General features: G+C 44.0%; 1 protein-coding gene across 1 annotated transcript in view; it reads right to left on the bottom strand.

Moving 5' to 3' along the window:
* LOC103372558 (uncharacterized) overlaps positions 1–26200 on the bottom strand; it is a 47664-nt gene extending 21464 nt beyond the window's left edge. The window contains exons 1-6 of the mRNA XM_008302226.1: positions 26163–26200; positions 25804–25889; positions 20185–20332; positions 18342–18437; positions 10872–10965; positions 4504–4605 (exon numbers count right to left, since the gene is read on the bottom strand). Of these exons, the coding sequence (XP_008300448.1) occupies positions 4504–4605; positions 10872–10965; positions 18342–18437; positions 20185–20332; positions 25804–25889; positions 26163–26200 (564 nt within the window). The remainder of the gene's footprint in view (positions 1–4503; positions 4606–10871; positions 10966–18341; positions 18438–20184; positions 20333–25803; positions 25890–26162) is intronic.
* Between the last annotated feature and the right edge of the window lie 981 nt (positions 26201–27181).

Below are 27181 nucleotides of genomic sequence, written 5' to 3'. Positions count from 1 at the left end.
TCCCCAGGGCCAGTGTGAGCAGAGCTTCGTGGGCTGGGAGAGGAGGCCAAAGCTGCAGTATCCAGCTCCGCATACTGGACATCGCAGTCCTTGTGGCCAGAGTTCTGGAGACAAGAGAGGCGAAAGGTGTGTGAGGAGTGAGGCAGCCAAAAAAAAGAAAATAATGAGTGTGAGTGAGACGGTCGATAACGACCGAGAGAGAGAGAGAGAGACAGATGATGAGAACTGTTGGCTGGAGGTCGGACGGACGGTCACGGGGACAGCTTGTGAGCAGCAGAGGAACGAAGAAGAAGAACAGAAACACGTGTATGCGAGGGACATACAAAGACTGAATGTGACAAGCGAACAAAACAAAACAAAAAAACAACAAGACGGACAAAGAAATTCATAACAGACAGAAATCGATATTGAGCAATAAATAAAAGGCTGGAGATGGAGAAGGAGTCGGCCTGTGTTTACTATGCACGTAATGACATTAGTGTATTGTTTGGATTCATGGAATAGCTTTAATTCGAGTGTTTGCTTGTGCAACCGAAGGAAAAGAAGATTTCGGTCACAGATGTTTGTGTGCATTTCTCAGAAGTGATGCAACATTCGGCACGAAAACTGGATTTAAACAGAAACAAACACTCGACACATGGATTGTGGCGAATGCACGTCCAAGCGATCTTTTAAAGCTGCAAGGACGTATGCAGCCGCAGAGTCACCGAGCGGCCCAGAAGCACGTTAATAGAGATGATGTCGGTGTGGTTTCCTCAATACTGGAATATCAGTGTGCATGTAAACACAGACAAAGACCTTCATTCAACCAGCGTCTGACCACGGAGCACAAAAACAAGTCCAAATGATTGACGGGCTGATTGACTCGATGAGCAATTGGCCAAGTGGATGATTGAGTAAATGTCCTTAATGGGATAATCAATAAATGACAATGAAAGCTTTCAGCGCTGTTTATCCAATTCCAAAAAAGAAAAAAAACACAGATTGACGTCTTCAGAAAGGAGGCTCCGAATGGCTGAGAGGAGAATAATTTGAGATGTTATGAATTCAGACGCAAGACAAGTTCACACAGCAACCGTGTGAAAATACATTTGGATGTATTTGATGCCGGAGAGCAGCGTGAAAAAAAAAGCCGACAAGAAACACAACAACACAACATGAAAAACAAATGAGGTTTTGATTTCCGTGTCACGTTTTCTCATCAACGGCATTAAAACTTCATTTTTAGCTTCAGAACAGTAATGCTGTTTGGAATTTCTTTTGTTTCGACCAGAGACAGGACACTGAATAACATGCAATTTTTTTTTTTTTACGAAAAGCAAAACAAATTGGTTATCCCGGCACAGAGGAATATAAATGGAAATGGGACTGAACCGATGTTTGTATTACCAACAACCTAGAATTACCAGTGGCAGGAATCGAAAGATAATGGACACATCTTCTATTTTTGCCGATTAGGTTTCAAAGTGTAAAAACTCCAGAGTCCATTTTTGCTGATTTGTAAAGATTATACGAGAAAGACAAGAGACAAGAGACTGCTTTAATGACATTAATGGAACAGAAAACATTGATGACGTGGTAACAAAGCCGAGCCATCCCACATGCCGGGATTGGCGGAGGGTTTTGCGGATGAGAAATGCAACGGGATGACACCTGTTGTCCCTCCGCCGTTGCATCGGTGTACCTTATTTCCATCTGAGAAAGGATTACATAGAAATGATTGAAGCTTTTTTGCAGAATTTCCTGTTAATAATTCAAATCTGCTTTGCAATCTCTCTCCGCCGTCGCGCGTTTCCCCCCACCGCTCGCACTCAGTGGATATTTAAATATCTGGAATATTTGTCATGACCGGAGTGCAATCAGGGGGAAAATTACAGCCACATCGCATTCAAAATTGGCAGATAGTGTTTTGCCCCTAGAGAATCATCATTAGTAACACTCGACGCTCAGCAGTCAATGCATGTCTCCCACAAATAGTGTTTTGAAAACCTCAGTGATACTCTATTCATCTTAAGAGCAGCCCCTAAACTTCAATTTAAGTGGAATGTTATGAGAGATAAGAAATGAATCTAAGGAAAAAAATCTATCCTCGGTTGTCCAAGGATTATCAAAATTAAAGATCCGGTCCCATTGAGCATAGAATTAAAGATGATAGTTTAATATCCTTGAATAAACTACCACAGAATATCTGAATCAATTCGCCCGGGGAAAAGAATGACGGTAATTGAGTTACACCTGCAAAAGTTCGATGAGAAATATGAGTCATTTGAAACACCGCGGCGCGGCTTTAACAAGCTCAAAACAGTCATCAGCAAACATAAAACACAACATCAGCTTTCCGTCCGTTTCGTTAAACACAATTATTGTAAAGTTATTCGAAAGACACCTTTTTGGAGAGAAACATGAAATATACAGTTCTGTTCTTATACACCAAAGACAGAATCAAAAAAACCTGCGCCGCCGCCGCCGCCGCCACAGGCTTTAAAATAAATTAAAGTATCTATTCGGATCACTTGTTCTAATGCAAAATTTACTTTGCTGAAGTTGAGAAAAAGAAAAAGTTTGACGGGATTAAAGGATAAGGCTGGCTTTTCTGTAATTTTCTTGTCGTGACCTTTCCCGAGTTCCTGACCTTGCCGGCGTCTCTCAGCACATCCAGGCAACAACGGCGCAGATTTAAAAGTCCCCCTTCACTCAAAAATCTATTGTGATTAGTTTGACCTGACGGGATGATGTATATTCAGAGTTTTCACGCTGGAATGTTGTTTTTTTAGACTTGTTCGCTGAAAGTTTTGTACCTGCAAGTCGGAACTAGTTTAGAACGTAATCCTGGTTTAAACAAGTGCGATGTGGAAACCTCCACCATGCACATACATTGGATTTAAATAATAAACTGGGACACAATTGCATATTCATTGATTCTGGATGTTTCAGCGAGGGAGGAGGTGTGAATGTCATTTTCCAACCAGGTGGTGAAACTTTATAATGAAAAAAGGTGTTTCTGTCTTTAAGAATATATATCTTCAGACACACCAGGAGTGTATTCATACACATCTGGAGCTCTGCAGAGTGTCTTCAAAAGCTGGATTTAAGATAAACAATGCAAACAGCTCATGTTTATGGTAATAAGGGAACATGCTACTCAGCGCTGTGGCGACGCTCAGTCATGTGGTTTCACTCGTTTCTTTATTCTTCGCGGCCTTTAGTTTCATCCCAGCAGAGGTTTTGACCTCGGTAACATGTCCATATGGTGTTTTTTAAGAGCGAGGAAGATACATCATCAGCATAATAACACGGCCAAGTGTTTTCCACAAAGAAACTGTGGTGTGGAAACGACAAAAACATGAATTCAGACCACATCTATAACAAACAGAAGAGCTGTCAGTCTTTAGATTGTGGCTTGTATTGCTGAAGACAGACAGAGGCAGGGACTCCGTAGATGTTTTAAGGTAGAGAGGGGTTGTTTTTATAGAAATATGCAACTTTAAGATGCAGAGATTCATTTTTAGGGGTTAAATTAGCAACAAGGGACACACAGGAGGAAGATTTACCGCATCTGTGGTACGAAAAAACTACAGAAAACAACCAGACTTATCCTTTAAGACTTTAACGAATGATTCTAACTTCAGAAATAGTGTTTGGATTTGTAAACAACAGGTATTAAGTTCAATTAGCATTGAACTGTAATACAAGTTGAGTTGATGATGAGATTTTTCACCCACGTGCCCGACACCATCAGGTTCTGCACATGAGCACTTCCCCGTCCGCACCGACGGCTGATGTTTATTTGCTACCGGCGACGTGTCTCACCTTCATTAGTGCCGCAGGTAAAATTAGCAACACTAATTTAGAGGAAACAGTGTCCCGTTAGCTTTTACCAGAGACACAGCAGAAAGGGTTTTGTTTTCCCGCACACATTGTGTAAAAAGTTCCGCCGAGTTTTATTCTTTCGCTCAAAGACAGAAACTCCAGCCAAAGCAAATAAACTCCCCCACCACCACCGCCGCCTCCCCCTCTCTCCCCTCCGACACTCTCGAGCATCTGTGCCACTGAGGGAGGTTCACCACAGTCAGAAGAGGCATCTGACACAGCAAAGGCAAACACTTCATAGCCAACAGTTAACACTCAGGGGGCGATGATGTACTGTAGAGCATCACACTGCAATCTATCCGCACACGGTTGCCAGGCGAACCCGCGAGTAATTACGGTGGATTAGAGGGAGTGGAGGGGGAGGTGAGGCGGAGGGCAGAGCGAGCGGGGGAGTGCTGGGGTCAGAATACTCCACCGAGGCGGAGAGGGGCCGGCCCGGGTTTACATACAAGATGAGAGGAGCTGATGTAGATGATGAGATAAGGGGCTTAGTCAGTGGATTTACTGGTCACCTTCTACTTTTAACACCCCAAAAAAAAAAAAACCACGACAGAACCTCAGTGTCTTTATAGAATCGATTCTCCGAGCAGAAAAAGTTTCGCCGCTTCGCAGAGAACCTGCTTCAGTACTCACCGGCTTATCGGTGAAGGGGGTCGACTCGGAGGGCGCCATGTCGTAATAAGGAGGCTGGAGAGGAAGCTTCTGCATTTCCTCCTCCTTGTCGAGATGAACCACCTACAGGAAACACCGAGAGCTCAGCAACATTCATAACAAGCTCCGAAACAACAACAACAAAAAATAAGGCAGGTTAGACCGGAGTCCTCGCCGTGGTTCGCTTTGCAATTAGTCTACGGTGGAGAGCCGCTACCTTTTGTTGCACACACATTAGTTCAAAGCAACAACATGTCAGCGGCAGAACATTATGTTGACAGCTTCTGACTTCATTTGCTCACATTTGTTTTTCCGTGGTAATGAGCAGAAACCGGCGGCATTAATCTCAAATCTGGCAGAGGATGCGGCTCGACAGCAGACTGAACTTCAGCTGCTCTGCTGAACTCTATATGTGCATCAAAGTTGTTTTGTCAAATTAATCACTTCCATATCACACGGGCGCATGATGCAAACTCCTGAAACGGCTCAAGTGTTAAAGCAACTGTAAAGCTGCAGGGGCCAGCCGCACCTCGTCGCCGCCGCCGAATCGCATCGCACGCTGAGGTGACGTGAAATCAGAAAACAGACGGTTTAGATTAATTACTGCTTCACAAAAGCAGTTTATCAGCACATGAATGGAGCAAATCTCACATCCTTATCGCGCCATAACAACAACACTTGAAAATATGAACTATTTCCAACCACTTTACAAACAAGGCCGCCTGTCTTGAATTAAAATCCCTCTTTCTTTTTTTTTCTTTCTGTTTTTCCTCTGCAGGTTTCTTTTATACGGTTTGATACTGCTGACTGAAGTGTTTAAATTTGGACTTGTGCCACAGCAGAGATGCTTTGAAATTGCATTTGCTACAACTTTCACTTGTGATGATCACATTGCAGACGGATATCTATTCTGTGTTTGAGGATTAAAAAAAATAAAAAACTGGACTGTAGAGAGCTGCAGGAATGTTAAAACCTCAAAAACGCATTTGAAATAAACTGTCAGGTTTTATTTTCTTTGTGCGAAAAGACGTAGCAATGTGGTTACGGGCTAATATTCTAGGAAGAACTTTTTTTCAAAGTGTTGAATATTACAAAAAACAGGAGGCCTGGACTCTGTAAATTCAAATCAATGTTGCCTTATCTCATCTTTATAAGATATTAAAAGGGTTGAAGACGATGCAGAAAGATGTCGATATAAATACAAAGCAGCATAAAACTGGCAGATTATTTAATTGCTTCAATCAGGGTAACCTGAATTTCATGACGGAGGCAGTAGACGTTGTGTTTTGTATAAATGTGTGTAAAACAGCGAAATCTGTTAGTGAAGATATAAGACTGTTTAAGGAAAATTCAGCTGGAAATTTGGGGGTCATCTGGGTTCAGGGAGAGTAGAATGAGAATGAGAGTAGGAATTAAAAGTAGAATGAGAATAAAACTGAGAATTGGCAAAAGCATGAGAATTAGAATGAGAATACAAGTACGCATGAGAATAAAGTTCAGAATAAGATTGATAACTAGCATGAGAATGAGAATAAAATGAGAATACAACTAGGATTGAGAATAACACTGTGAATAAGCAGAATAATTAGAATGCCAATAACAGAGTTATGATTAGAATTGGAATGAGAACAAGATTGAGAATTAGAATTAGCATGAGAATGAGAATAAAAATGAGAATACAACTAGGATTGAGAATAAGACTGTGAATAAGCAGAAGAATTAGAATGACAATAACAATCAGAGTTATGATTAGAATTAGAATGAGAATAAGTTTGAGAATGAGAATTAGAATAAGCATGAGAATAAGACTGAATAAGAATAAGCATTAGAATTAGGATGACAACAGCAGAGTTGTGATTAGAATTGGAATGAGAATAACAATAAGAATGAGAATTAGAGTGAGAATTAGACTTATGATTAGAATGAGAATTAGAATAAAACTAAAATTGAGAATTAGAATGAGAATAAGAATTAGAAAGAAAATGAGAATTAGAAAAAAAAACATGCATAAGAATGAGAATAAAAATTAGAATAAGCATAAGAATTAGAATGAGTATAACAATTAGAATTATGATTAGAATTAGAATGAGAATAAGATTGAGATTGTGAATGAGAATTAGAATCAGAATGACAATGAGACCAGGTGCAGGTGAGGACTCAGCAATGATGCCATGAATAGTTTTCATTCATCAATGTGCTTCATATAAATGTCAATAAAATCCATATTTGATGTGAGCCTTTTAAACATCACCACATTTTTATAAGATAATTACAAATGTTCTTGCATATATATATGAAAAAGAAACGAGGTGGCAACCACTTTTACTTCACATATGAGCAGATTAGTTGGGGGTCTGAGCCATATATCCAAGTTCCTCACATTAAAATTCAAGGTTCAGCTGTTTCACCAGTTTTTTTTTTTTAGTTTTTTTCGAGGCATAATGGAAGCAGCGTATTAGCAGAGCGGGCACCGTGCTCCTCTATAGTTTTCACTTTCAATAGGTTGTCGGTCTCAGACTTTCTCCGCGGCGCACTTCTAATTGATCTGTCAAACTTCGTCATAATCACAAAGTAAAGTTTGACATTTCTGTCAGCCGAAACACCTTTTAAGGGTTTTTAAGGTGGGCTACTCGCAACAGGCTCCGCAGACCTGTCACGGCACGAAGCAATTAATTAATATTGTAATGACAAATGAAGGTTCCCCCCCTCCTCCAAAAAAAAGCCTTCATTAAGCATTAGCCAGAGCCAAAAGAAACAAAAAGTGAACGAAAGAAATCAAAGCCGTCCAGAACAATCAATGAAAAAACATGAGATTTGTGTAATAGTTGGTGAACAATGCAGTTTCCCCTCCACACCTGAGTTTAAGGGATCAAAAGGCTGCCAAATTGATGCTCAGAAATAGCCTCTCAGTGCCTGACAACATGGCGGGAGGAGGGGGGGAGGAACTGCTTCACTCATATCACATCAAAAGGCGAAGACTTTAACGGCTAAGCGATCGAAGCCGAGGCACCGGACTTCACTGGCCGCAATTAGGTGGAAGGAAACATGTCTTCAAGACAACGTAGCCTCCTGGATGGATGCTTGGCTCTCAGACTTCACCTCGCGGCAGCTCTACGCCGAGTGTTTGCGAAGCAGCCAGTGCAGATGTTGACACTTCGGCAGCGTTGCCAGTTTCGCTCTGTGCACTGGACAATGATGAAACCGTGATGCTGCCAGACTCTTCAGCCTGAAATAAAGCTCCGACCATCTCCACTTCCAGTTTCAATAATAGGGCGCTACTCTCCAGGGGAAAAAAAGTAAGAAAGTCTTTTGAAGTCAAATCTGCAGCAGTCGATAAAATAAAATAAAATTACAACCGTGCATTACGTTGGATATGCTGATCGTGTGGTGATGGACGGGCTTCGGGGCAGGAACTCGTCCAGGAGGAAGGATCAGCTAATGATACTGGGTTTGTGATTTAACATTACAGCAACTTATTCTTATCTTGGATCATTTGGGACCTGCTCTGTCGTAGAAACAGCTGACGGTTGAAGGTGCTGCAGTGTGGGATGAACACCATTAGTATAATCGGTTTTTACATACATTTTGTGCTGCACGTGCCCGCTAGCTTAACAGTTGTTGTTTTTATGCCTCAGAGATCATTGATTATTCATCCAGGCTCCACCCATGACGCCCTAAACCTGCTGCTGTAGTATATGTTTATTTATATATTTGCATTACTTTTATTTTCCCAGATGCGACTTTGCTGAGTGTGCGTAGCTTTGGTTTTTAAAGCGACGGCAGCCATAAAAGCCAGCGCATTAAATCCTGTAATGTGTCTATTACAGCCTCATCTTTTCTACTAATCACCAGTCGGGCATTTAGACGCCTTTGCTGGACTCTGCAGCAGTTGTGCAGAGGAGGAGAGCACATTACTTTCCCTTCTCTCCATTACTTCCTCTGCCCAGATGTCCAGCAGTTTGACCTTGGGCCCGATGAAGAGTATCATAAAGTTGGATTTAAAAATCTCAGCAGTCCTGGGACGCGGTGGCCAACTTGACAGTTAGGTGAAATCTTCAATTATTCAGATTCTAATAATTCCTTTTCTCCCCCTTACTTTATCTCCTCAATTTGGGGAGATACTCTGCAGTCCTTGACAAAACTGAAGGTCTCAGCAAAGCGAGTGCGACCTCTCTGTCTGCAGCAGCTCCTGTGTAAACACTAGTTGTTCTTATGAGAGCTGCTAAAGTGGACTTTGTGCCACTGGAAAGGTTGATGCAACGCTGCAATAACCCAGAGTTGCTTTTAGGTTTGCTGCCATTTAAACAGCCTAATACAATATAAAGATTTTGTTCTCAGGCGAGCTTGACAAAAGAATTCTGTTCTGTGTGACCACCGGCTGATTAGTACCGTCGGTCACACGGAGCAGGAGCCAATCACCGACAAGGAGCTATGCAGAATCGCTGTGACCGCGGAAAGTGAGGTTCCAAATTCCGAGTGAGCAGCTCGGAAATATTTTCATGACCGAAGGCAATTCGTGGTTTAGTCGCAATTTCATAACTGTAGCCGAGCACACCAAGACCAGATATCGATTCAGTACAGTGCACGCTGCTCGTGTGTATTCGTCGCCAGCGCGGGAATCAACATATGTTGTCGTCTGCAGAGGTGTCACTGGCACGGCTTCACCATCCAGAATTAGTTTTCACCTTTTTTCCAGCTGACAGCACGTATAAAAAAAAAATCCACCATATATATATGCAGTCTGCTTTGACTACGCTCAATTCTGTCACTTTTCCAGCGGCAACACGCCACACACTGAAAACCGGCATAGAATTAGATGTATTATGGATTTAGGGACATGCTGAGAGTGTGGCCTACTTCTTTGAACCCACCAGGCAACCCTGTCTCCCAAAAATTACATTCCTATACAACTAAACTGCATTCTCAAGTACATTTCTGAAAGAAACGTATTTTCTCCGGGTAACAGTGTGACATAGTAAGGGAAGGTTTCTGCTTTCAAAGAGCCACAAAGTCTGCACCCAGGGTGGTGGTATAGGCCTGATGCAGGACCTCCATGCAGGAGACTTAAATTTCATTTTCATGTAAACCCACTCGGGAAGGTTTACAAAAAAGACCACGCGTTTGGTTAAAATGGACTTTCTCACAATGTTAGAAGCTTGGTTGGGTTTTTGGCACCCAAAGCTGCTTGGATAAAATATTATCAAAGCTTCTCCTCCGTCTTCTCAGTTACCAGGGTGACTAGTCCATCTAATATATGATTGGTTGGCTGAAAAGGAGCAACAGATAAGGAGAAAGAGGTGAATTAATTAGAACCGTATTTGATGCTTAATGCAAAAAAATTGGGCCACATTTCCCTCAAAATGTAACTGAGAGTAAAGTGCAGTTGTAGGAGACAGGAAGGAACCCCTCCAGGTTTAACATGTGGTTTGCATGTTTCTAAAGACTGAGCAGCAGTTCTTGCATTCGGGGCGCAAGTGGGGTGCAACTTAATGCTAATAGTTAGTCTTTGTATGATAATAAAACGACTGCTTTAAATGATGAAAACACATCTTCAAGTTGAAGTCATCCCCCGTCTGGGAGATCCACTGTCCAGCCATCGCCGGTATTTAGAGCAGCAGCGATCCAGGGACCTGCTCCTGCTTTCATCCGGTGCCGTGGTCAAGGGCACTTTGGAGAATTAACCTGGCAGTGCTTTGAAGACTTAAGACTCCCGAAGGAAACTCAAGCAAGTACTGAGAGAACATGGGAAGCTCCACACACACACAGGGAGGCGCCGGCATCTGACCGAGGTTTGAACCGCAACCGAGTCTTTGGGTTTGATAAACTGAACTTTACTCGAATGCCACTTTATAATCGTCGCCGCTCATCTACGGAGCTGAATGAATTAACACCATACATGTGTTGAATATAATGACAGGAGCTGCACATTATTCAGCACAAGCAGCAAGGTTCTTTCTTTTTCTCAGATTTGCAGCACGAGGTGGACGTTTATGTCAGAAAAGAGGAAAATGAGGCGATTCTATAATGACACATTCAGGCTCTCTCTTAATTGTACTGTGACTGGATTGTTGTGAAGTTGTAAAGTGAGATATTAAGTACATGTATGGTTTTAAAACACCACTAAACTGACATTTTACTGCATAATAATAATAATAATAGACACAGTTTAAACCTTAAAGTCCGTCTGCTGTGGGAGTAAAAAAAACAAAACCGCTTTTGACTTTGCACACTTTTGAATTAATTTCACTCAGTAATGTGACGGAAATCTCAGAATTTCCACCGCAGGAGGAGATAATAAGTAGAGACGGGGATGAGGAGGAGGAGGAGGAGGAGGAGGAGGAGGCTCTCACCTGGATGTCATCAGATGTCAAGTGTCCCTTCATGTCGCTGTTCTTCTTTTTGGGTGGGGGAGGGGCCGGCTTGTGGGCGGGTGGGAGGTCAGTCCTGTTAAGAGAGTGAAAAGATAACATGACACTCAGCACAGCCAGGGATTGCCACTCTTTACGTCCCTCACCTTCTACAGCACTCTATAATGAGAAGTCCTGCCTGCACTTGCCTTTTTCCACTCTTTCCTCGGATTTTGATAGATCTCGTGTTGGTGGCTTTGTTGCAGCGGCAGCCATCCCTGCCCTTTCAAAGGCTCTCGCTGGAGAGACACTGTGCTAATGAGAGTGGGCTGTAATTGGACACTGAGGTGAGGAGATGGGAATGGAGGGGGTATAGGAGGGCAGGGAGAAGGGCATGTGTGAGTCAAGTCCTCAGGGTGGATGGAGCCTCATCCAGAGTGCCACGTGGACAAACACCCTGCCTACTGTGCGGCGACTGTTTGTTTGACATGTCGTCCTGCGCTGTGACACCGAGAGCTCAGCGGGCAGCTTCTGCTCTCCACCTTTTTTTTTTTTTTTATTCTCCAGATCCCCGGTACTAACATCCCCCTAGTCCCGCCCCTCTGTCAGGCACACCTGGGGAAGAACAAAGCCTCGACAACCTCGACGGCCTCCTCTGCTCATTGTCGCGCCGCCATTACAGCGAGCAGCCATCTCGTTCAAATCAACCAGGCCACACAGTCATTAATATGATAATAAAAAGGAGAATTAAACAGCGAACGGGACAGACAGCAGTAACTGGAAGCCTGACGTTGAAATAGTTTGAAGTGCATCTGGATAATTATTAGAGACAAGGAAGCAGGAGGGTTGTTGCTACGGAGTCGTTGCAAAGCAAAGCCCTTCGCTCAAACACGCCGGCAGTCAGATGTCATCTGTTGTTTTCTGACATGATATCAGGAGTGATCAAAGATAATGAAGTGGAGCACAGACACTGAGCTGTGTACCTACACGCATTATCTCCAGCTCCTCCCGCCTCCCATTCGCACTGGTTCACGTCCTTATTGAATAACATGACCTTTTCCGCAAGGCCATGCCGGCGTTTTAATGTGCAGAAAATTTGTGCATGAGTGCACCTCTTAACTCTTTCTTTCACGCTCATTATTTCCGGGCCGTATCACCTTGTCTCCAGACAGGGCTGCCGTGCCGCTGCCAGATTCATGTGGCACCACTCCTCCGCCTGCAGCACACGAGCAGGCGGGCAAAGCAGCAAAAAAAAAAAAAAAAAAACACGTACAGAAAGGCGGCAGCGTGCAGCACAGCGTCTCTTCTACAATAACCTCTTCCAGATGAGAAACATCCATTTTCTCTCAGACAGATAATTACGAGCCTCGTGGAAAAAAAAATTCGGCAGGTACAGCGGCGCGCTCATTATAAAGTATTGTAATCCATTGCTTATGATTGACTGGATTCTGATACAGGTGAGAACTTAAAAAAAAAAAAAGCAGTGACAGCTGACAAGATAATTTGCTGTATGACACAAAATGTAATTTGCAGCCTCTCTCTGCCCCGTGCACACTCACACCGAGACACCAAATTATGACTTTTCTCCAGTTTGTTGGAACTAATGAACATCATTGACCTAATTGTACGAAAAAGGAAATGTGGCGTCACCCAACATTTGACGCGATATTTGCGAGACGACGTCGTGACTCGTGGCTGATTTATTGGATTGAAATGTTTACGACGCTGCAATCTGCATTCACATCCCCGGCTGCGCTTCTCTTAACTTACATTTGACCCCCCAGAACCTCCGATGATTGCATTTCATTGCCTGTTCAAATAAGTGTCGGGGCCCCGTATGCAGAGAGGGTTTATTAAATCTAACCAAACATGAAGAAAATTCCCTTGTCTCACCACTACCACCCCATGGCTACAGCTCTCCCCTCCCCTGATTGAATTCAGCGACGTCTGTAATCACGTTACGGCCGAGCGTCGGCCTCGGGAGACGGTCAGCGCGTTGACTGTCACTGCTGTTTACACATTAGCGGGAAAACAGAGCAAAAAAAGTAGCGTCAGTGTTTGATGAAGTGCTGTGTGTGTTGTTCACGTGGATGCAAACATACAGTACGTCTGTGCACAGTCGCTGAAGCTGCGTCCTAAAACATACTGTTGTTCTCAGTATGCAGAATTTTAATTTACTTTTTTTTTTTAATCTCGGAAGGTACAAAGTAATAAAACAACGACGCACGGCAACATCAAACAAACAGCGACGTTGGAAACTCCTGACTCTGAAACTTTGAAAAAGGAGAGCTTAAAGCTTTTTTTTGTGGATAATTTATTACTTTATGTTTTGTTTTTGCAGATGTTTATGAAGTAAAACAACTCTATGCACCACTTGTTTCCATTATTTCCTGTGAGAGCAGAACTGTGGGGCTATAATCCAAATAAAGCATCTTCTAAAGGATGATTCCACTTTATTCTAGCGAGTGTTGGGCGTCATTTCTACGACTTATGACGGTGACGTGATGTGCCACAAAACAAACCCAACCCGAGCGTTTTGGTAGAATTACCTAAACCGCTTTATTCGGAGGGGAGAAGCTAAATGTTGATATTAATCTCTCTTTTTAAGTTATTTTTTGGCCTTTATTGGATAAAATAGCGAGACAGAGAGACAGGAAAGTGGGGAGGACATGTGGAAAAGGGCCATGAGCAGGATTCGACCTCCCCATCAGGACTGTAGCCCTGCACATGGGACACCAGCTCAACCAGGTGAGCTACAGCGGCGTCCTTTAATCTCTCATTTCATCAGAAATCTTTGCGTGAGAACAACGCCAGCGGGTTGAGTTTGGTCAATTTTAAACTGCCGGATCGATCCGAAGATGTTTGGGTTAAACGGTCCCATTCACTGTTTTCTGTTAAACCTGTCTGCATGTCTCACTCTATCAGACTTCTTTTCAATGATGCTGCCACGTTATTAGATCAGCAATTAGCTCGGTGAGAAGGATTATTGATGAGAATAGCCAGAATTACACTCCTCAGGCTGCATCAACCTTTATAATTCCTGCACGCGTTGCATTCAAGGCCAACAGGTGTCCAGTGACAGCAGGGGCAGAATGTCACCGACAGATTTTGCTAAACAGTCGTGACTCGATAATCCAACACTAAATGTAAAATCTTCTTTTATGTCGGATAGCAAGGCTGTTGGATTGTCAAGACGGAGGTCGAGATACAAGGAGGGCTTGATGCTGGAAGGGTCATTTGTTGTTAATATTTATTGTTTATAGTTGTTATAATAACTAGTGTATTGTTAGAACACTACGCATCGCTGGATTTCACGCCTAACTGACCGGTCCGCTGGTGCACGTTCCAGCCAATTCCACTTCGACGGGGTGGAAGTGGCCGGATGCATAGGCAGTACTTGGCTGCTGATGCTCGTTTAGTTAGTGGTCACAGTTCTGTTTCCACCAGCGGCGGCGGCGGGGGAGTGGCAGATACGCTCCACTGTTACCATCCGTCTTTACTTCCGTAAACACTGAGCATGCTCACTGCATGTGACGTCGTCGTGTCCTCTTCTGTGCATGCGGGACACTTTTGGGTCGTATGAAGTTCACACAGCAGATCACATACAAGTCGCATTTAATTGTAAATGTGAACGAACTCACAAAAAAATCTGAATTGAGCATCAAGTCCTGCAGTCTGAACGTAACCAATCTGTGGGATTGTTCAGTCAGATAATACGCCGTTATTATTTGTGACATAAAATGTCATGTCGGAGTCAGAATCCAAGGCTGTCGGTATGTTAAGGCTGTTTTTATGGGTTCCATTAGTTTTTCCTAAAAACCTGTCGGATAGCAACGTTTTCTGATTGTTAAGAGTCAGATTATCGAGTCACGACTGTATTTCCTAAATATGTGCAGAATTAGCATGATTAGCATGTAATATGGAATCTCGCCACAGAAAGAAACACGTGCAAACTGAGAATCTTCTACATCTAGAGTTTTTTTTTGCTCTGAATTTATGAGAAGAAAACTTGCCAGCTGCAGTTATTGAGTCACAGATGAATGTTTTTCTCTTGACAATCATACAGTAGTGAGCTCCCACAAAATAACTCCTGTTTTTTTTCCCGTATGCGCAGCTGGCTTTCAACTAAATCAGATTAGCCTTTGATCCTAAATTTATTTATTTATGTCTTCTTTCTTTCGAACGCTGCTGATTAATTAATAAGTGCAGCTTTTCTCAGTGCGACATGTCTGAGTGACCAGCTGAGGTGAAGCTTTTTACCTCATGTGCTGATGAAATGATGTAACGTGCACGACAGCATTAACCCAAACAACGGGGAATTAACGTATGGGCGGACGGGCGGCGTGGCTTTAAATATTTATCGAGGATGCTTTCCTGCCATAATGCTGCACGTGTTGCCATATGGCGAATAAAATATTCACCGCTTCCGAATTCTCCCCCCGATGCATTTTAATTTAACTAATGCTGCGGTTCGGGCCTAATGTCGGCTCCGTCAGTCATTAGTCAGCTGCGCGGATGTTCTCCTCGGCTTGACCACCTCGTGTGTGCATCTCAGCTGTGTGATCACACAGGCTGCCTCGGCGCTGAGCGTGATGCAAGGCAGCATGGGGGCGTTGGCTCTGTGAGATGCAGACTCTAATGAAAGCTGACAAGCACCACAAGCCTGTGGGGAGCAGAAAGCACTGGGCAGGGAACCATAAACTACATTCGAGTTTGCACTGTTTCCCTTCTTCAAACATCCACCTTGAAGACCTTGCTCCTCCTCGCTCCGTTGGCTACGAAAAGGCTCAGGGCAGCTTAAGGGGAGATTTAAGGAGGATAGCGAGGAGAAAACATAACTAATCCTTAAACTGAGAAGAGTAATCTGCGAGGGAAGATTTACAGCAAAGAAAATGACTTTTACAATGCACTCTCTTCCCCCCCAAAAAAGTGACTTTCCTATTAGGAATTTCTGCACGAGCGAGGCCGTTTCCTCGCTCAGATAATCAGAGTTAAGATGTCCCTCAGTGTGACAGTTGGAAAATACTCCTTTCTGTATGTGAGAGAAAGTGAAGTGTCGCATTCCCAGAAGTGTTTGGATTAAAGAGCCGCCGTATGACCGCGGCGGCGGCGGCGCTCGTGGAAAACAACGTGAAGTGTTTGGAGCTGATCCTTGGTGCTCTCATTGATTTCTGTTGATCACAATCTTATTTGGCAATTTAAATGCTAATGATACTTTTAATTGCAAGACGGGATAAATGTGATTTGATCTTTAGGAGGCAATTACTTTCATGCTTTGTCTAGCTCCGATCTTTTCAAAAGGCCGACAACAATTACTCTGCGGAGCTCAGCTTTTTTTTTCTTCTCTCAAAAGAGAAGAAAGAATGATGAAAAAAAAGAAGAATGAAACGAAATGGCTTTTTTTTGTGTTGTTCTTTGACAAGTTTATCAAAAACTAATTCTGCTGCTGGACGAAAGTTTGGCTTTTTTTTTTTTTAAGAACATTTAACTTCGTACACAAACGATGAGTTTCCGACCCCCTCGGGCGTTGTTGCTAGCATACACACACCGCTGTACAAAATACATGGAGATAAAGGTGATTGTTATTGACACTTGTACTGCATGTATAACATTCTGTACAGAGAAACCAAGCACCATGATTATTATCTTTTTTTTTTTTTTTTCCCCACGCATAAACAATAATGATTTGAATTGACACCCAGTACAGTAACAATCAATGTTGAATGACTCAGAAAGAACAGAGAAAAATGACAAAATCCTACTTTGGTTACAGCTTAAAGCAAGAAGGTGTCCGACAACAAATGAACATTTATCACATTTGAGAGAAAAAAAGAAGTCTTCACACAGCAATGGTGAAAAAACACAAGAACAAATTTACTTCTTCCAGTGTCCTCTTTCACAAAAAACAAAAAAAAAAGCATCTATTTTTTTTTATAGCTGTTTAGTCTATCAGTAAATGTCCTCCAAAATAACATTTCCAGTCCCCACAAGGTGGACAAATTCTTGAGAGAGAGAGGAGAAAAAAAAAAAACATGTTGTGATATGGTCCTTCCATTTTACATTCTGCATGTGATCCTTTTCTGATATTTGTTGGAAATGCGGCGGCCAGGAGGTTGGCATCAAACTGATTTATACCACAAAGTATTTACAACTGTGTCAACACCAGCTGTACGTCAGCGAACACTGAATTTATTCTCTTTTTTTTTGCCACCGTCATTTTCACGGCGCCACAATTTGGCAGCATTTTGGAGGTCATACATCACGGTCGGGCAGCGAAAAAAAAAAAAAGACAGAGCGATGAACACATTATTCGGTGAACATCGCCTTTGACAATGCCCATCTATTTCGATAATCAGTTGACTATTGTTGCCAGTGCAGCTTCTAAAGGGCCAGTGATTTATTAGGATTGACCAATTTTGAGTCACATCATGTGCTGCTTTGTAAGGGCAAACAGAGGCGTGACTGGCGGTGCAGTCAGGCATGTTATCAAATGCCCAGGCTTGATTAACAGCTCATCAACATGCAGAATTAAACAGTCTGGCTAAACGCTTCCCCTTTCACCCTGACATCAGACACTCATATAAAACTATGAATCTCTCTCGCGGTTGTTTTTCGACATTAGAAATAAAAAACATTCTCATCGCAGCTTGTGTGCATTCACATAAATAGACATTTCCCCAACAACAACAACAAAAAAACAGTTCCTTCATAAGACACTGAACATGTTTGATGACAAGAAAGTAGACAAAAAAAATAATTTCATCTGGACAATTAAAGCTTTTTTTTTTTTCATCACATTTCACTACATCGAGCAAATACATGCCAAGAAACTAGCGGTGGGAAGAGAGGGGGGACGACGACAAGTCACAGCACTGACGACGACAACTCTTGTCATGCATATTTGACGAGAAGTCATGCACACACAAGGAGGGCAGAAGAGGTGGAGGAGCAAGAGAGAAAGAAAGAAAGAAAGAGAGAGAGAGAGAGGTTGGACAATGTGGTCTGTTCACATGATTACTGAGCTTACGTGAAGCAAACAAAAAAACCTCTGTGAGCTCAGAGTTTTCGATGAACAATTTTGATATGTACGTTAAATCTCGACTCATTATTCTGTTTTTGTCCAAGCTCCCTGAATCTGATCAACTCTAAGTGGAGCTGGATGTTTTATCTTAAGAATTTTGATTAGGTTTAATTGGTCTTGGCACTGTTTTCATCCAGCTTCATTTTCATTCATGGTTGTTTATCAAGCTGCATTATGGGTTGTTGCTTTTTTTTTTGTCATGCATAAAATAGAAATAGTGTCTCAATTTGTCAAATGCCATCAAAACAAACAGTATTCCACACATCAAGTCCGCTGTGTGTCCGGCTGCTTTCAGCGCTCACAATGGTGTGCTCAAGTATGTCACTTGCAGGCCACCATTACATGCAGGCAACAGAATAGAGGATCCAGGAGGACAGGGATCAGCAGGGGACAGACTGGGGTCAAGTGCCTCTACTTTCCTTGTGGGGGACTCTGGCTTCTCTGGACCCTGTGTCACACAACTATCAGCAACAGCAGCAACAGCAATGCTGAGGGAGTGGAGTGGGAAACAGAGAGCAGTTACTTCGGCATCAGAGTGAGAAAGAAAGATAGATTAGCAAAGGGAGGGGGGGGAGAGAGACAGAAAGCAATGGGAGCGGTAAGAGTCTGTGTGCTTCATTTGTCCTGAAAAGCAACGAGCCAGCGTGGTATCTGGGTCTCCGTGGCCTCAGAGCTGGACCTGCAGCCGCCGCCGCCGCCGCCACAGCAGCAGCAGCAGCAGCATCGAGAAAACCTGGCAGAGCGTCACGTCGCCGCTTAATGTTAGCATCACCGCTCTGGATGTCAAATCGGTTAGAAGATTCTGGAGGGGGGAACCTCTAAAATAAGCATTATAATCTCATCATCTCAGTTGATTAAAGGCTCATGTGCACCCTCTGCCAGATTCCTCACACCCCCCGGCCTCTGTTGTTTTGGTAATATTCCCAGGGAGGAGGATAGCCAGCTCCTGCGCACAGCGGCGGCGCTCCCATGGGAATGCGGCTTCGCATCTTTGTGTATCCGGCATAACCGAGAGCATCGCGGAAACCCTGGCAACCGCCGAGCTATCCGTCGCGACCAGGTGTTTTAAACAAAGGCAATTAGCAGAACGCAACTTAAACATGTTTTTTCCTTCTCGACTGGAAGTACATTTCCTGACGATCGTACTTAAGCAGATGGCGGAGACTTTTAGCGCCTCGGAGTAACGCAGAAACAATACTTTAGACTCTCAGCAGCTCTGTTGCTTGTTGTTGTCTCAGCTGCACCCACTGCAACTTCTGTTTTCCCCTCTGTGTACGGGCAGCAGCTGGCAGCGTTCACAACTGTCATGGCCTTTGGTTTGCAGGCAGAACAAAATTACCTGGTTGGCTTGAGGAGGCGTTGCAGGAGTAAATAGAGTTACCAGCCGCCTAAATCTGTCTTTAATAGCAATTTGGCAGGCTTAATTGATGCAACAAAAGACATATTTTGCTCTAAAACACTTTCTGACCTGCAGCTTTTCAGTCTACGTGACCTCCTGGCTTTGCTTTTTGCAATACTTGACCCTCAGGTCCTCCTCCGCATCAGATTTGAGAGACATAGATCGATATCTGAATTTGCATCGCGCTAAACTGCCTGGAATTTTTAGGTTTGCTTGTTTCCAGACTCAACTTTCTGCTAATTGCTCCTTCAAATAAAAACTGTATTTGCATAACTCCCCAACTGTTCCTCCAAGTAGGAAATTTAGAAGCAGCCTGACCTCGGGACCTGCTGCATACTCAACCATCTCCTAGAAAAATCTACTTTGCTTCCTGATGATATCACAACCACCCGACAGAGGTGAACCTCTCCCGAGAAGAGTCTGCAGCACATGCTCCTCCAATCAGTCCTGATTAAAACAATAGTGTTTTAATGGGAAACGGTCTCAGTAGACACACATTACAATCAAGCAACCACTTAATAGCCGCCGCTTTAATGATAATCATCGATTCTATCTGCTACAGTAAATGAAGATAAACTTGATTTTTTTATTTTTTTTTAGCTCAAGTGCAGTTATTTTTCATAAAGCGACCTATAGGAATTGAGATTATCAGCTCCGACTGTTCTTCTGTCTCCCAACGCGTTAACCCTTCTGAAACTGAGGGGGGGTAAAAAAAAAAACAAAGTGTTTCGGCCCTTTTAAAGTGTTTTTCTCTTGTGGGCTGACAAGAGTGCACACCTAATCTTACCACCTGTCCAGCCCCCTGCAATATTCTCTGGCAGAGGCTCGGTACTCACAGGTCATTATCTGTCTCAGTGCGGGTCTTCTGCTGCCGCCGATGGACCATGAAAACAGTAACAGCCACGCCAATGATGAGTCCGATGGCCACGACACCTCCAAGGATCCCGATAACACCACCTGGGGGACCCTGCGGCATCGGCTTCTCTGCAGTCAAGAGGAGAAATAACAGTGTCAGGGTAGGTGCTCTTTGAGTAATTGATGCTGCTAGGATGAACTTGAAAGAAAGAAGAAGAAAAAAAAACAACAAAGCTACAGCAGCAGTGAGAACAAAGAGACTTCACTAATGTCACATGTTGTGCTCTTGAAGCATCACGAGGTTTTTCACAGCCACGGCAGCTGAACTTCTTGTTTTTTTTTTCTCCTGTAAATCACAACAATTTTGGACCAGCAACTGGTTTCGAAATGAAACAGGCGATGCATCCGAAAAGAACAAACAGACCCCGAAAAATAGACAAATGCAACTGGTGCGCAGGAAAATCTTCACAAACCATTTGACACGACATTTGGCAGGCTCCGTTTTCCGTCATAAAACACATCCAAACACTATTTTCGGAGTCTTATTTCCGGATGAGGCCATTGTCCTGCCTGTCCTGGCGCTGCATGAATACCACACTGTTGTGGTCACTCAGCAGCTGCTGCTGCATTTCTAATGTGCACTCCATCAACTGTTCAAAAAGAAGCCTAAATTGGCTTGGATATGACAGCGAACCCAAATGCACTCCTAAGAGCTATTATATTTTAAAGTCCTTGCCAGCAGGGGGTAACAAATGCAAAAGCAAATTCCAGCATTGCAGAGAAAGAATGTGTGTGTGTGTGTGTGTGTGTGTGTGTGGTTTCCCAAAGTGAAACGATTTACCTAAATCTGTTGAGAGCGAAACATGGAAAAGTTATTCTACAACTGTCAGCTGCACTGACTTATGAAGGAGACGTGAAGGTCTGCGCCAGTAAACACTGCAGATTGTTGATGTTACTCTCTGCACCGCGCTCAATACCTCTGTTGATAAAGTCAAGGCTATTAACTTTACAAAACGCCGTGGAAAACTCGAGATACTGATGCAAAACTGTTTCTTAAGAGCTGCACCGTGCTATCATCGTCTCCTCAACCTAATTTTTTGGAAGCGTCTTTGAGAGCCAGTCTCCAGAAGTGCCTCTGAGAGCTTTTGAAGGGACTGTCAGACGAAATCTGTGACCGGCGCCAGAGGGAACATCTGAAAACTGGGAGGAATATTGGGAAAAACAAACACCTTTTGATGCCAACATATAAGTGTTTTAACTAAAGATATTAAAGGAAACGTGTGGAAATCATTGTCAGTGCTCTGCGTAAGGGGCCCTGTTGATTTCATGCTTTTACATGTGATAAACAATAATTCATCCTGTGCGTGATCAGAACGCATCAGAATGTAATTCATCTGTTGTCACGCAGATGAAAACCTGAATTACTGCAGGTCCCGCATGAGCCTCCTCCATTGTGTCCTGGCTGATGTCAGGTATTACCAAAATAGGACAGTCGTCTCCTTTCAGAAGCATAAAGGAGCTTTTTTTTTTCCCTCTCAAAGCAAACAGCACTGGCATCTGTTTTCTCCGACAAGAGCAGTTAAAGCTGTCCTTTCTAAGACAGGCCGGGGACCAATCAATGGCTGCGAGCCTGTTGTGATGGGTCACTGCGAATTCTCACTATCTGGCGCTTTGAAAAAGGAAAGCCTATCTCCTGCCCTCATGATGTCTCCATTATTATCTGTCCGTCCCTCCCGGTAGTGACAGGACAAGGCCTCGATCCCAGGGGGCCTCTTCTCAACAGCCCCCGCTCGCTTGATTCACTGCCCATAATGACGGATACACAGAGGACCGGTTCACATACAAGCCGCACAATAGCGAGCACGTTAGCCCACCTTGTACCCGCCGCTCGCTCCCTCAAAGTCAGCGATTATATATCGAGTCCATCAAATTGTCCTGCCGCGGTAGCTGTGGCTGATCTAATTTTCTGTCTTCTGGTACCTAAAAGTCATCTCGACAGCTACACACTAAAAAGAAAGTAAACAGACTCTCTTGTAGCCTTTTTTTTTTTTCTCTTTCCTCGCCATGCATTTCAATGAAAATGACCGTGGAGCTGCTTTGAAGACCAAGTGCAAATGTGATCTTGCTGTAGCATGGGAGCAGATAAGCAGGAACTCCTACTGTTGTCTCATTGCGCTGCACAGTGAAAGCCAGTGGGCTGAATTTCATGGCCCTAATGCAAATGCCAGACACAATAGTCTGTTGTATAACACTAATACACAGAGGAGTGGACTGGATCAGAATGCAATTTCCCTGTTGTGGAGCCTTAGGCGCTCGGCACACAGGATTTACACTGTCACCTCCTAACACATGTAGTCGGGTGAGCCATCTGGTTGCGGAGGGCTTTCGTCTGCATCTCGCCTCGCTGGGGGAGTCATCAAAAATTCAAGCTTTAATTTTCCTTACATGAATTGTACATTACAGGCAGCCATCTCCGCACATGTGCACCGTTTGCTTTTCGGTGCCGGTGAATTTGCAAAGCGGCAGGCAGATGTTGTGGACTGTGAAACAAAATGATTTAGCGAGCGTGCAACCCGCCACTCCCACAGTAACGCTGAGCCGGGATAATTTTATCGCGAAAAACCAGAGGCCGAGCCCTTCTGCACCTCACGCACCTTCGAATTCAATTAGCGCGAGACAAGATAGTCTAACTGTAGCAGATAAAGGCAGCCTGATCGCTCTATTGCTGCACCTTCAAGGACGGGAATTATTGAGGAGGTCAGTTCCATTACCGAAAAAAAAAAAAAAAGTTCCGCATACCAACCGACAACAAACGGATTTGTCGGGAGTTTTGTCTTTGATTCCCAGTCAAGGGCAGGAACTACTGAAGAATGTGAGTGTAGAATACAACAGAGTTCAAGTGTCCGGACGCCAAAAAAAAATAAAACCGAAGCGAGCGAGACAGCAGTCGCTCACAAATGTTTGTGCATAACCTTTGACTGCACTCAGCCTCCGTTCTGCAACATCTGATCTGTTCTGTGACGCCGGTGACGTAGCTCGGTGGAAACATCCCCACTCTGCACACAAGAGGCTGCACTACATGAAGAGCTTTGTCCTCATTGTACAACACGCAGCCAACAGTAATAAGCGCCGGGACCGAGTTACTGTATGCAGCATTTCTCTGCTTCCTGCTTTCTTCACAGCCTCCAAACGGAGCTGGTTCCAGCACCGGGAAAAAAAAAAAAGAACAACAAACCCGCATTATCTTCACCTTCAGCACTGTCATCAAACAAAGGAGACAAATTCGCGCCATGTTGTTCGGCAGGAAAGAAGGAAAATCTACCTCTCGCCTCAGCGCACAGCGAGGAGGAGAAACATAGAAGCAACACAACTGTACATTAAGAAAAACACTGCTTTGGTACCAACAGTCATTCAGCATCGCTTAGCTGCTTTACGGGGAAAAGGTCCTCGGCTTCACGGGAGATGCGCTTTCTGTTGGCGAAACCAGCTATTAAAGGTTTGTTTTGAATATGCGCCATATACGACGCGTCAGGTAAATGTTTAAACACGTTCATAGTAGGGTTGCAGGGTGATGCAGTGGTTAGCACTGTTGCCTCACAGCAAGAAGGTCGCCGGTTCGCGTCACGGTGGGGGCACTGGGATCTTCCTGCGTGGAGTTTGCATGTTCTCCCCGTGCAGCGTGGGTTCTCTCCGGGTTCTTCCTCCCACACAGTCCAAAAACATGTTGAAGTTAATTGGTGATCCTAAATTGTCTGTAGGTGTGAATGTGAGTGTGCTTGGTTGTCTGTCTCTAAGTGTAGCCCTGTGATAGACTGGTGACCTGTCCAGGGTGTCTCCTGCCTTCCCCCTAAGTCGGCTGGGATAGACTCCAGCCCCCCCGTGACCCTAGTGAGGATTAAGCAGTGTATAGATGATGGATGGACGTTCATAGTATCCTGTCTTTGTAGTCGTGCCTCTGAAAGCCATCGATTTAGTAGCAGCAGCAGAGAAACAAAAACTCCACCAGAGGACACAGCCTTGATGTTTTCACCTCATAATACAGTAGCTCTGTAATGTACCAGTGTTAAAATTGCACACTTCCAACATTCGCAAGACACAGAAGCATTAATGACTAGCTCCGGCTGCCAGATTTTTTATTTTATTTTTTATTTTTTTTGGACTGCCCGCGGTTTTGGTGCTGGGTAGTTAGCGTGCTCTCGGACTTATCAGAGGGATTCTTGCTGCAAATACAGGGTTTGATAATTATTCAGTACAGTAAATGTGCAGGCCATTAAAACCAAAATAATAAGCAAAAATAGGCTAAAATAAAAAATAAAAAAAGATCAGTGGAGCGGCAGAATCCCGTCTGCTGACTTCATTAATGTTCGACTGTGTTAGCATCACAGATTTTAATTACAGTGAAGAATCTGCAAATAACAAATGCAAAAAAATATGACCCCTCATCGTGGACGTGACACCAAAATCAATGGATTCAGACTGAAACACATCTCTACCAGTTGTTTCCACCTCGTACGGTCGCTCTGACTAATGCATCAGCTTAGAATCGCACGCTTTCACATTCGGCAGACACACAGGCAGCATTAATGACTGACTTCTGACTGCCCGCTGTTTGCCACTGGGCAGTTAGCGTGCACAGACTTATCAGAGGGTTTCTTGCCGAAAACTTGCATCTGCATCGGGTTTATTACCGGAATTATTCAGTACAGTAAATGTGCAGGCTGTTAAAACCAAACAATAATAAGCAAAAATAGGCTGAAAAGAAAAGTTCAGAATCCCGTCCGTAATTGGTCGCTCACTTCATTAACGTTTAGCATCAAAGATATAATTGTGATTTCAGTAAATAATCTGTATTTATGAGAAATACGTCCTCTTATCTACAGACCACAGAACACCTGTGAAGTATAAACAACCCTTTGACCTCCTTTGATTTCTCACAAGTGGAAAACCCGCATAAAAATCCAACCAGACTCTATTGAGTAAAGCCTGTTGTTCAAATATGTCTGCGGCTGCCACTGAAAGATTGTTATTGATTTTCAATAAGTGTGAAGCACCCGTCCATGCAAGAAGCTCGCTCCGCGCCGTCATTCTGCCGCCGCGGCACAAGCGAAGCGACAGACGTGACCTTGTGCTCGTTGCGGCCGCCCGCTCCCTCTGAGGTGGCGGCGACCTTCATCCCCGTCAACATCTCTTAGTCCCCAGAGTCCATTGAGCTGCACCAGACGTACTCGTTGCTGTTGTTGTTTCTTCCCTCTGATCCTTGACTACGTGCCGGCTTCGACGGGCTTTGTGACGTCGCGCTTACACGGCTGACAGAGAATCAAATTTCCTCGAAGATCCATCAAGAAAAGGCGTCAGAGGGCTGAGAGGAGAGGCTTCCTATACCCAGCAGCTTGGCCAGAGGTGTCATTGGATTTGGGGGGATGCGGGGACACAGTGAAGAAGTGCTTTGCGTGTGATGATCACATATTCATTACTCAGGCAGAGCTACAGATTCTAATGCTTCCAACAGGAGGGCGGTTACTACTTAGAGGAGATCTGGCAACGTTTTTATGGAGCAACAGCCACTGATGAGCTGAATCTGTGGCCTGAAAATTGATTACCTTCTCGCTGCTGCTGCTGCTGCCGCTCGTGGCCCCCTTCTTTGGGGTAAATGCGAACTGCACGCAGCGACACAGCGATTCGCCGTCTGAAAATGCCCAAATGTGTGAAAACAGTGTAATCGCAAAACACCAGCTGTACTCAATAGCCAAAACATGTGGGCTCTCGAGTTACCCGCCTCCCATAGAACATGTTAGTCACACATACCGGAGCAGGAAGGGTTCAGGTAGGAGGTCAAAAGGTGAGCGTTTTCCAGCTGGAGCAGGCTTTGCCCGCTCCAAATCCAATTTGTCACAGAATGCAGCAGTGCGGGATTTAAATGGGGGCAGGTTTTTTTGTGAGGTGGATCACTGCCATGTACCTGCTGAGGCCCCGGCGTGGATCATCAAACACTGGCATACGGGAAGACAATTCACAGCTTAATGATGTCTTTAAATGTAAAGTCACCCCTGGCAATCTGACAGGAAGACACTAAAAAAAAAAAAAAAGGCCCCCGAAACTATGAGGCATCACACTGATGGTATTAAGAGGACGTTTGTGTAGTGGTGTTTTGTAAAAATGTTCCAGGCATAAGTCTGATCATATTCCAAGAATGGATGTGGCTCCTGGCGCTCTCGCTCTCTCCCATCAGAAATTGTAATTGCTATCTCCTCCACAGGGGCCATAATACTTTCCAGCAATACTGGGGAGTTTTCAAGTGGACAGATTGAGAGTCTGGCTACTAACCCATGCCAGCTCCACACCACAAATGCCAGTCTGAGAAGGCCACCTGTTCCAAAGACCACACTGACTGCCTCCTCTACCTTGGCTTGCACAAACCGCCAGTCGACCAAGCACAGTGAAACAGTCAAGGTAACTAGTTGCTTTTATGTCTCTATTCATGAGTTGTACAGCTACCTTATGTGGAAGCAAATGCCCAGGCTGTTAGTAATTTATCTGGAGGACATTTTTTTTTTTTTTTTTTTTCCTCCTCAACTTTTTCCACATTGGGTAAATGCTGCAGGCCCAATAAAGAGAACGAAATGTGGTTTAATGGAGTTCATAAATCTGTATTTCATGCTGCCAGCTCCGAGCGGTACATGCTGTTTCGTCTCCTTCTCCTACCCCTCCCCGAGTTGGTAATCTCGTTAAAGTTCAATGTTTCCAGAGCTCCTCTCCTCTGGGAGCCGGAGGTTCCTGATGTCATCCTCCTCTTTTCTTTTTTTTTTTCCACAGTAGTTTACCCTCTGGAGAGGTCCCACTTCACCCACATTCATACCGATGCTTATTTGGCACCTCTCAGACCCGATGATGGTGGAATGATGGTGATGGATCGTCAACGCATGGGATGAAACCGAGCCCATTATGAACTTAACTATCGTGCACCTGCAGAGCAACAAC

Source organism: Stegastes partitus, unplaced genomic scaffold (genome assembly GCF_000690725.1).
Source record: "Stegastes partitus isolate 25-593 unplaced genomic scaffold, Stegastes_partitus-1.0.2 Scaffold1779, whole genome shotgun sequence".
Taxonomy (NCBI): Eukaryota; Metazoa; Chordata; class Actinopteri; family Pomacentridae; genus Stegastes; species Stegastes partitus.
The sequence above is the reverse complement of the archived record's forward strand: the minus strand, read 5'-3'. Positions and strand labels throughout refer to the sequence as shown.